Raw genomic sequence first — 11650 nt, forward strand, 5'->3', positions numbered from 1 at the left:
AATACCATGCCACATGACTAAGGCATTTTGCTACAACTAGTTAAAGCTGGTCTGCAAGGAAAATGTGCTTCTTCCCTGTGACACAACAGGCTAGCTCCTCTGCAACTTCTCAGAAAGCTTGCTCAGTAAGATGATGTGTTGTGAGTTTAGGAAAAATACCATATTACCCATAAAAGGCAGAAAGCTAAAATACCACAGACTCCAGTCTTCACTCTGCATTTATAACCCAACATCTAGCAGTTACTACCTACCGGGTTATTCCATTAGCACCTTTAGATCACTTTTAGCCACCTGTACATGTAAAAACTTTTTTTCTCACAGCTTCTTGCAATAAGTCCTATAGGCTGAGGTTCTGAATCACAAAAATGTAGTTTCCTTTTTTTAGGTGGGTAACTTGAGAGGGTTGGAGGGCAACAAAGCCATCCTAAAAGGAACCACTAATAGTGAGTGTACAGTGAGATCCCCTCCTTGCCTTGAAGAACATACAAACTAAAAAGAAAGAAAATATGGACAGATATGACATTCCCTTTTTGCTCAGATGGAGTGCAAATGATCACAGACTAGATAATGGAAACCCAATTCCTTAATTTAAAATTTTCAATCCACACTTCTTACTCAAATATACCTAGCCACAGAAAAAAATAAATTTGCTACTCTTCTTTGGATCCACAGTCCAAAAGTAGTCAGAAGCCTGCAGAACAAAGGCTGTAGAGCACACACACTAGGTGTCCATCTCTCAGCGTTAACAAGAGACAAGGAGACCATAGCCATGTAATCGTACCCAGAAATGGGGGTGGAGGGAATGATGACACATGACATCCTAACTAATTCTATCAGAAAAAGAACTAAATTTAAGGACTAAGCATGCATCTTAAAAAGCAAACTTTTGGAAACATATTTCAAAATGATAATAAGACCTTCATACCTAAAGTCACCCTCCTGCTGTTTCTACTCTATCTTAATTACAGTAAAATAACAGATACTCAGAACACTCCAACTTTCAATATTGATAATCCAAGTCCCACGGGAAGCAATAAAGCTGGCAGCACACAGAAAAGCTCTATGAAGAAGCCAACTTTTGAGGAAGGATGTGCAAAATGAAGATCACAAAAGTCATGCTGTAACAACAGCAGAAATACAAAAGTGTGCAAGGCAATGGAGACAACCCCAACCCACTCCCAAGGTACATGTGGATCTCCAGAAGAGGGTGGGAACCAGGGACAGAGGAATTCCTCAAGATGCCCCAGAAGTATTACCATGCAATTACTAGAAACCTCGTCCTTCCTCAGATGAGATTTCCCCCGCCTCACAACCCCCCTGGCACAACTCTAAAAGGGATTCAAGTTTTTAATGCCTTCAATTAAAAACATGGGTTCTTTGTTGGGAGAGGGTATTTGTTGTCTTTGTCCCAGTACTATAGGGTTTAAACCCTGGAGGGGATGATCTATTTTTATGTACCTTTGGAGAATTTCTAGTGACCCAAAGCTTTTCCTTAAGTCTTATCTATCCAGGGAAGGCATATAGTTTAGTTCTTAGGCTAAGGACCATCAGTAGCAGGGAAATCATAACATACTAAGAACTCCCATACTTCTATAGTGGTTTCTATATTTTGGATGAAGTTACACCATCTATGAAAAGAATGAATCCACATCCCAAAAATTACACAGTTCCAAATAAAAGTACATTATTGCCAGAATAGCTGCAACACTCCTTCAAGACTGACTTCCATATATCTAAAGTGAGTTTACAACTGGTTTCATCTTACTTATTACTTCATCTTTCACTGAATTTTTGGATAAAAATTAGAACAATATAACCCAGGCTTAAGCTGAACTAAAAGTCCAGACAAAATTCTGTATAGACTTTTCTAAAATCCTGAACATGCACGTCTCACTAAATTGGCATAAACACATTTCAGGTAGGACTTCACAAAACAATTATCCATGTTTGTTTTTATGTTGGAGAACAATTATAAATGGTAAAAAGAATTTGGGATATATCTGGCATTGATGCTGCTTCTGATCTTTTCTCTTCTTGACCTTTTCTGAGAAAGGCAGCTATACATATTCAGCCCTCAATGGCACTCCACTTAATCAAATTAAGAACTATACCTCAGCCTTCATTAATGCACACCTCATTGATAAACTCCACACCTTTTAAACAATTCAATACTTGGTGAAGACATCCCCACCATTTTCTAAAGCTCAGACTCCTTTATAGAGGTCTCGGGTTGGGCACCCAGAGGTACTAGTCACATTTGAAGCTTTAGGCCATGGTTAAGTAATAACAGGTTTCAGTGTTAAGACCCTGATGACATGAATGACAGAAATTAAGATCTCAGGCACTTCAGGATGCCTAAGGCCTCAGCTGGCAATGATGGATGCACACATTTAATCTGAATGCATTCTAAGTATATCTACAGACATGATTACTGAGGTCTATGCAAAATCAGGGCTTAAGAAAACAGCATGTAGTTTCCTATTGAAGAAAGCTACATTCATTATAGTGAACAAAGATCTTTATAAATGAAAGCTTGTGTGCTGGCAATCTGCATACGCTGATGAGAAAAAATAGAGTGGAATATTTTAGTATTAGGAGACAGCTAAGATCACATTGAACCACAGACCAAATGTACTTAGAAATTCTTAGACCTGGAAAAGCTTTTTAAAATTAAATCCCTTTTCTTAAAAAAAAAATACTAGAACTTCAGTGGGCTATATTAGTGAGCATGATACAAGCTCTTTGGTAACTACATCAAGAATGTATTAGAATTCCCAAGTGTACCTTATGAAAGACTTAGAAAGTGAAACTCAACTCTGTTTAAAGCATTATCAAAGGCAAAAATACAGTAAAAAGCTTTAACAAGTCCCTTCTATTTTTCTAAACAGATTTGCTTGTGGTCCATCATCCTATTCATCTTTTCACACATGGGTAATGAAAAAGATGAACCCATAAAATTTCTCCTAATCCTAGGCACTATATTCTGTTAACAGCTCAGATAAATTTGCAATTGTTTAGGTAAGTATTATAATTCTTCCTTTTTGTAATACCCATCTAAAAACAGCTTGAATTGCCTCAAATTACAAGCAAGGGATAAAATGTAAGTTTCATAAACTTGAAGAATCTGTAGTAGTTTAACATTCACAATTAATCTCAACTACAGATCAACATTTCTAAAACCCGAAACATTAATATATAGCCATAAAGTAGAAGCAACTTGCTAAAAAAAGCTAATGAAACAAGTCTCTTCAGTTCTGACTCACAGTTAAAATCATTTGTTTCTAGTAGGTGTAGAAGAAACTGACTCACTCCCACATGTGAATTATTTGCAAAAAAAAAAGGTTAGTTCATTTGATAAAAAAGTTCATTGCACCAAATCTGCTGACTAAACCAACATCCAAGCCATTGTCACTGATAATGCATAAGTGTGCCAAGCATGAAAGTTTTGAGGACATAAATTAAGTATTTTTTTTGCAAAATATTATATCTTGATATTACCTATGAAAAAGCAATAAAAAATAATTTAGATATCCAAGTAAAACAAGTCAGAAAAAAATTTATGGATGCTTATGAAACCTTACTTCTCTACCTATGTATATTTTTTCTATATGAAGACAAATTTATCAATGACTTATTTACCTATTTCTGAGTTTTCATATATAAACAAAATTAAAATACATAATATAGGTCACAGCCTTTAACATACTACATAATTCCTCAATCTCTCAACTAAAGACTGCTGCTATTTATTAGCACCTTTATCCACAGGAAAAAAGCGATACCAGCTTCCTTCCATGGGACAAAAGACAAGCTTCAGCCAGCATGTCTGTCATTTTAACAGCACATGCCAGTGTATCTCTCATCCTCCAGACCACATTACTTTCCCACTGTCAAAACCTGTCTGTGGCATTCAGTGCCAATGTGTCACAGCATAAAGTTTTACAGAAAAAGTCATTAAAAGATATTGTCTCATTCTAAAAATAACAGATTAGCACAGATGTACCGTAAAGGGTCCATCATACATACAGCAGCAGGCTTTGAACCTCATGACTTCAGGTCACTAGACCTGACTACAGTGCTACCTAAGCTAACAGGGCACTCTGGGCTACTTCAAATGAATTAATCCTAACATGTATTTTTCAAAAGAACAAAACCAGTTTAGTCAAGGCAGAGAATGCAGGAAACTGGGATTCAGCAGCCATGCTCACACTATTCTGCCAGATGACCATCAAAGACTTCATTAGCAAAGACAATCCAAGCTACAGTGTCCCATCTCCGACCACAGGAAAGCCTTCAGGGGGCAGGAAAGGGTTCCAGCTGCATTCACACTGCACTGTGCACAAAGAAACTGTGGCCACCACCATCATCACTAGCCTTTCCAGAACCTCTGCAAGGCACCTGTAGCTTCACCCTGCCCCAGTGGGCCCTCATCCACACCCTCCTGCCACTAGCTCTACCATAAGGGATTGTAACAGGCTTTGGTGGATAAATGATGAAAGTAGAGGAACTTAGGCCAGAATCTGAAATTCAGTTTTCTTGTTCATCAGCTTATTATCCAACCACACTTACTTCACACATGCGCCCAACAGGCTTATCGCTCACTACACAGCTTTTGCCCACACAGAGAAGGACATTAAACAAGGTAGCAAAGCCTGAGGACCCTTCCTGGCTTTCTGTGTGTATTTCTGCAAGTAGGGGAGAGGGAGAGAAAGAAGAGAGGAATTTAAGCCCTCAAAACAAGAGATAGGATATGTTATCAAGTGACAGTTTTTCCTGTTGTAACCCAAAAAGGCCAAAAGAAAAGATCCTCATAAGCAACTCGAAGTCTGACAAGTCTAAGGTCATCTCAAAAATACTTAAGGACAGTTTGTGCCTCCTATACCAGTAGCACACTCAGTTGCTCATCGTGCTCCCACCCTTACCTAGCACTTTTTTTTAGTACATCAGTGCCTGTGACACTCAGAGGACTAGGTCTACCCTGCAGCTAGTTTTGAAGATGCTCTAACGCAGGCTGGGAAGACCTTTTCTCAGGTCCACACCTACATTTCTGAATACAACTGCTTTCAGGCTGAGAGAACAGGCTCTACACTCTTCTGACAGAAAGGCCACCCTGCAAGGTTCTCCCTTCCCTCATTAGGGGACCCAGTACAATACCTTTTTATTTGAAAGGTTAAGGTGCCTCTTTAAGCAGAACCAGGACGAGAAGAAAAGTAGGTCTGGGAGTAGACTTGCAAAGTTCACAGAGCCCCCCAAGCAGCAAGATCCAAACATGAAGCACCAATCCTGACAGCGATCCAAAACTGTGAATCAGTGCACCAGCAGCAGCACAACAGCAAACCCTTACTGATGAACCCTTCACACATGATTTTTCCATCTATGGTTCAGCCTCAAGCATAACAGATATATACCCAGAAGTGGCAGCTCAAGGCTAGGCTAGAGAGGTTACTTTGAGCACTCTGCATGCACATTTTTCCCTCCTCTAGCCCAGATTGGGAATATATTGCTGTTACCACACCAGCATTTACTGTCTATTATGCCAGACTGCCTTTAAGGGCTCAGCAGCAGGTGCCCAGCTGGCCTGCTTGTGCTAATCATCTGCAATCTTCTTTCCTTTCCCCACAGCTTCAGCCCCCTTAAAGTTCCTCTCAGGAAAAATAAAAACAAACACCCAAACAAAAAAACCCACCACCCCCACCAAAAAGCAGAATACCAGTCTAGCTGAGTAGCAGACCTTGCACAAACTGAGAATGCAGAAGATAAGTCAGCATTCAAACAGACAGCTCATAACACATCAGGAGAAACGGTTCACAGAAGTATCCCATGCACCTGCTTCAAGGAAAAAAACCCTCACATTTCAGATCAGTCTAAACTACTGACATCAGTTTTGAGGTGTTCTCACAGAGAGGACTAGCCAGTACATACTCCAGGAGTGAGACAACACTGAATGAACCATGTGGGGACATGTGCCATCTTGCCCTCTGTAGCATGCCCAGCAGTACAAAACAGGGTCAGAGGAAACAAAGACTGGAGCAAAAGAGTCTATGCACCACCAAGAGCATTTTGAATACAAATAAGGCCCATTCCTGTTAGACTCTTCTCTGAACATGCTTGCCTACTGGCTGCAAACTCTGCCAAGTAGCTGTTCAAAAATGGAGCAGCCGGTTGCGCCAGTCGCTGCTGACTGGAAGTAAGGGGCAGTAAGCACCAGCCACAGCCAACTAAGTAACTCCTGAAAAACAAGGTGATGTCAGACGAGCACGAATGTGATGCCAGCCAGCAAGGTACCCTGCAAGCAGCCATTCTAGCACAGGATTATGAAAGATTCAGATCTCTCAATACAATAAGAGACTCCATAGGGAGGAACACGCTGTGTCTGAAAGCCAGAGGACAAGTGATGGGCAGACACCTGAGCTGCCATGCTGCTCCAGCACTCCTGTACTTCTCTCCTCGTCTTGTGAAACAAAGGACAGCATGTTTTTTGCAGGAAGAGTCTTTTAAGAGTTCCCTCTGCAGTGCATGGTCAATACCACCCACAGCACCGGTCTGCACCATAATCCATTGGATAAATCCAAAGGCCACACAGCCTCCTCTGCGCTTGCCAATAGCTTCAGGTAGTCTTCACTAGTGACCTAGGTCAGCTTTACCAAGGGAAGTACCTCTACAGACTTCCAGGGCCATGCAGGCTCTTTTACAGGCTTTCTAGGATCCAGGACTGTCCAGTTCCAGCATCTCCCCAGAAGCCAGCTAGGTTGCTCTTCTGACAACTGGAAGGACAAGCGGAGTTGGTCAAGCAATTTGGCCTCAGAGGAAGGAGGGTTCTAGCAGCCCAATTTCACTGATGACTTTCAGAGAAGCATGAGCAAGTAGAACTAGAACAAACAGGACTCCTCACTGTTAGGATTCTTCACCTTTTCTCACTCTAGGAGCAGCAGATAGAGCAACAGTTTAAAAGACGCTAAGCACAGGTTTGGGAAATTCTTTCTGAACACGTAGACACGGGCTTGCTATCTAACAGACTTGGAATCAATTCCCATTAAGAATACTGAGCATTATTTCAATATCTATTATATAAACAATACAATGATACCAATAGGCTGAGACCTTATTCAACAGAAGTTATAAATAAAAGTAACTAGAAGAAAAGGGCTTTTGAACGCCTCACTTGCAGCTCAGCTAGCTCTTCTCCAAAGATACTTAGCACAAAGATATTCATATTATACATCCAGTATAAGGAAAAAATATAGTCTGTTTGAAAGCTCCGTTCACCCTGGGAAAGCTACAATTGCCAAGGTTAAAATGGCAGATTCTTACAACATTTCTAAAGCAATGGAAGCCACAAGCTGCCTCAAGGCGAACAGCCACACCCTATGCTCTTCTATGGTTAGCAAATAGGAAGAAGATTTTGAAGAAATAAGCCTGTGGCAGGACTGCCAGGAAGCAGCAGTGGGATTTATAGGACAGAAGCAATGAGATCCACCAGTTGGGGCTCACCAGCCTCTGCAGGTGAGGTGCAAAGCTTCTACAGACCTTGAATAGAGAGAAGGTGGCGTAAGTCTCACAGGATAAACATGGGACTTAATTTTCTGGACTCCCTGCTTCTCTTCTCCCACAGTCACCAGCTCTAGAATACAAGTAGCATCATGCTGCTGTCAAAGAGCAGAGATCCACATCCAGCAGCAACACCACACAACTCTGCACCTCCTCTTCACCCCACAGCCAGGAAAAAACTCTGCGTCAACTACCACACCTGAACTCTTATTTTCTCTTGACAATTAAGAATGCAAGCAAGTCCATCAGCCACACTGAATCATTTGAAGGGAATTTTACATGTGTGATACCTCACACCCAGTTTTAAATCCAAAATACTTAAGAAATGCTTGTTATAAGCATTATTTTTAATTATTAAGGCTTAATTTAACCTTAATACCTATGCAGCTTATTTCCATTGTCAGTGATAAGTCTCCATTTTGTCTAAAGAAAATTCCTTCTGTCTCTAGTTGATAAAGAAACACTGATCTTCAAAGTATATCCCAAATATTTAACTACACTCTCATGCTTCTACAGACACATAACAGCACAGAAAACTTGTGCACATCAATCCAGAATATCTTCTAACAGAGAATCAGGCTGTAATTAAGACTGCACATCATGACATGAGGGAGATTAGCGTGTTTGGCATGATATTTTCCCTATTAGCTGGAGGCAGAAACAAGTTCCTTGTCAGTGGAAACATACTGTGAGGGCATTAGGACACAGATGAAAGGTGTCTCGTTGTTGGCATTTATTTGTTTTTAACAGCTTGGAGGAAAGGGAGGAACACACAGTATCAACTGTAATTGGTTTGAAGGGTATTCCTTGTTGATGGAAAACAAATATACAGCAGTCCAGATTTAGGCCCATCCCCTTACCATCAAGAGCCTGGATTATAAACTTTTATCCCTGCTCTGCAGCACCAGATGGTAGCTCACATACATTTCAATTATTTATTGAATAGGCACTTTGTTATACTAGGGTAATCCCACACTGCAGTAAGAACTACACACTGTTTTTATTGCGAGCTATACTTTTCATCAAGTCAGTAACCTTTTCACATTCAGTGAACACAATAAATAGAATTAAAAGAAGCGATTTTATAAACAATTGGATAATCGGCCTCTCCATCACACAGCAAATGACAACGCAGGGATCAATCAGTAAGACACAACCACCAGCAGTGCTTTAGAAAAAGCATATCATTCTTTGGCCTGCCCCAAATCCTTTCCTCAACTTCAGTGCTCAAAGTACCCTCCTAGTCTGATCTATCACATTTAACAGTTTGTAGGTGCTCACTCCTTCAAGCCATCAGCTTGAAAACAAGAGTACAAAACCAGATTGCCGAAGACGCTCCCACAACAAAACAAATAATCAATGTTCCCCAGGCTGCAGCCTTGTGGGGCAGATGTGATAAAGTGGTTAATTATTCAGTTGGCAATCGCATTACTGACGTCAACAGAAGAGTCCAGGAAGTGAATCCTCTTAGTTTGTTAGTGTGTGACAAAGAGCGGTGGTCCCCGCAGAAATTAAGGAGAACCAGCTGTCCCTGCATGTTAGCACTCTGGTCTGTAGTGCTAAAGACACACATTTGCATTTACTGAAGTAAATCGGCCCCTCCCTCTCCCTTAGGAAATCCTTTGTTTTGTTTTGGTTTTTTTTTTAAGAGGGTTCTTTAAAAGCCTAATTAACTGTACATGCATGGAACAGCTGATAAACGGGACAATATACTCGTGAGCAATGATCTCTCCTCCCTCCCCTCCAATTCTTATTCCATGGAGAAGTTAAGTCACCTTCGTCATACATTATTATTCATAACTTGCTCAGCTGAATAAACCAGTCAGCCACCATGGCCATTTTAACATAAATTCATTTAGGCATGCAGCAGGGAAGGTTCTCTACTATTCACATACCTGTAGTCCATAGTTTTAACTAAACAACACTGGATAGAAAACTTTTATCCTAAGCGTTATCGCAAGTATCCACGTTTTCTTTTGTCAGCACGCTCCAGACTATTGGAGGTTTCTCATTATCAGGCTGCTTAACAGTAGGAAACCATTAAACAAAACTGTTATAAAGGCTGCCTAGAATTGCTCTGTCCTTCGGGGGCATGCCAAATTAAAAAGGCTGCATGATGAACGGTAACTGTTGTTCCTTCAAGACACACACACACGCCCTCTCGTAACAGCAACGAATCCGGCACAAGAGCAGTATTTCAAAGCCGGAGCCTGCTCCCCTCCCCCAGGTAGCAAACCCTCCGAGGAGCACTGGATTAGCCTGACGTTTCGGGTTAAGCCGAGCAGGGTTTCAGGCCAAGGACACTCCGGTGCTGGTCCCGCTGCCGGCTGCCAAGCGGTTCGCTTGGGACCGAGCGAGGCTGGGAGGGGACCTGCAGGGCTCAGGGCCCGGCTGGCGGCGGGGGTGTTCCCCGGGGAGACTCCGCATCCAGGGGCGGCGTCTCCCCACCCCACCCGGCCGCGGACGGGAGAGGCGGCGGGGAGCGCACTCGCTCGCCGCCCCTCGCCTGGCGATTAGGGCAGCGGGGATACCCCCCCTCCCGCTAGCCGGGCCCCGTCCCTCACCCTCACGTCCCCCTCATCCCCGCGGCCTGTCCCCGTCCTCCCACCCGGGCTCACCCCACTCGAGGAAGTCAGAGACGTATCGGTCGCGGCGGAGCGGCGAGTCGCGGCTGCACTCGGCGTAGACGCCGACCAGGAGGTCGAGCAGGGTCTCCACGCTCAGCACGCTGTCGTGCCGCTGCGGCCCGTCCAGCACCAGCTGCTCCAGCCGCTTCAGCCGCACCTTGGCCGACATGGTGCCGCGGCGGCGGGCGCAGGGCAGGGCAGGGCCGACCCGCTCGGGCGGCGGCGAAGCCGGCGGACGGCGGCGCGCGAAGGCCCGGGGCGCTGCGCTCAGCCGCGCCGCACCGCCCGCGCCCCGCGCCGCCTCCCGCCCCTCACGGCCGCGCCGGGGCCGAGCGGCTCCTTCCACGGGCTCCGCCTCAGGCCCGGACGGTCCATGGGCCGGACCCGGCCACCGCCTCCCCGGCTCCGGCCTCTCCCCGGCGGCAGGGAAGGGGCAGCTCCCGCTCCTCCTCCTCCTCCTCCTCCCCCGGCAGCGGCGGCCCCGGCGAGCGCGGCCCGGCGCGTCCCACGGAGCAGCCACCCGGCCACGCCCACCACGCAGCGTCCGCGCGCTCCGACGTGGGCAGGGCCGCGCGAAGCCGCGCAGGAAGATTGGGACGAGCGCCGCGCCGTAGCAGGGGGCGGGGAGCGCGTGCGTCTACCTGCTCCGCGCGCTGGCTCGGCAGATTCGCCACGGGCGGTGTGAGGGGGCAGGCGGCGGGGCTGCGCGTTCCCGTCCGCACTTTCCTGTGGGCGTGTCCCCAGCGCTGCATCCCAGCAGGGCGCCGGGGGCCGAGTCCCCGCCGCCCCGGCCAGGCAGGCTGCCCCCAGGCCCGCACCAGGCTGTGGCTTCCTTCGAAGGACGGGGGTGACCCCGGAGGCTGCCATCCCCACAGGCCGCCTTCTCTGGGGTTCGGGAACCTTCTCCAGCCGCGGCTGGAGCGGGGCCTTCCTTTCCCTCGCTTGGCCACAATGCCCCGCTCTGCGGCCGGACTTGCCACGGTGGAGCCCTCGGCAACAGGCACACTGCTGGCAGGGTAGGCAAGGCCCCGCAGCAGGACGTGGCGACTGGGAGCTGTGGCTTTCTGTGCCTTTCGAAACGTACCCAGTGATAGAGCTTTATTTCAAAGCAGCAGCTAGCCTGGGCAAATGGAGCCCTGTGTGTTAGCTGCTGCCGTACTCCCTTGAAGGAGAAGGGAGCTCGATGTAAGGCACTCAAAACACTGCAGTGCCCTTTTTTTCGCATTATAACTTACTCTGAGAACTGTTCTCTCTGGAGGCTGCATCACCTTAAGGCAAGATGCTGAGTAGCTTGAGATGGGAGTTTACTTCTCTAGGAATGCAGCCCATCAGGTCCTGATGCAAAGCTGAACTGGGAAGGATGCCTTTTCATTGCTTGTCTCCCCTGGCAAGTAGATGGAGCACTGTGTGCTGAAAATGATCACACTGGAAAGGGAGGCAGCTGAGTGCTCATTCTGTCAGGGCTGGGAAACCCC

The 11650-nt window shown here is 45.5% G+C and overlaps 1 protein-coding gene across 13 annotated transcripts in view; it reads right to left on the reverse strand.

The window, feature by feature from the left end:
* The window catches only part of CDC42BPB (CDC42 binding protein kinase beta), a 99812-nt gene extending 89150 nt beyond the window's left edge, over positions 1-10662 (reverse strand). For 5 of the 13 annotated variants that reach the window (XM_074868843.1, XM_074868841.1, XM_074868847.1 and 2 more), the window contains exon 1: positions 10167-10661. In XM_074868843.1, coding sequence (XP_074724944.1) covers positions 10167-10344 — 178 coding nt within the window. In that variant the 5' untranslated portion in view covers positions 10345-10661. Of the gene's footprint in view, positions 1-10166 lie in introns of all 13 variants that reach the window. The other 8 variants (XM_074868842.1, XM_074868840.1, XM_074868839.1 and 5 more) reach the window with 3 other exon arrangements.
* Positions 10663-11650: the final 988 nt, after the last annotated feature.

This window comes from Strix uralensis, chromosome 4 (assembly GCF_047716275.1).
Source record: "Strix uralensis isolate ZFMK-TIS-50842 chromosome 4, bStrUra1, whole genome shotgun sequence".
Taxonomy (NCBI): domain Eukaryota; kingdom Metazoa; phylum Chordata; class Aves; order Strigiformes; family Strigidae; genus Strix; species Strix uralensis.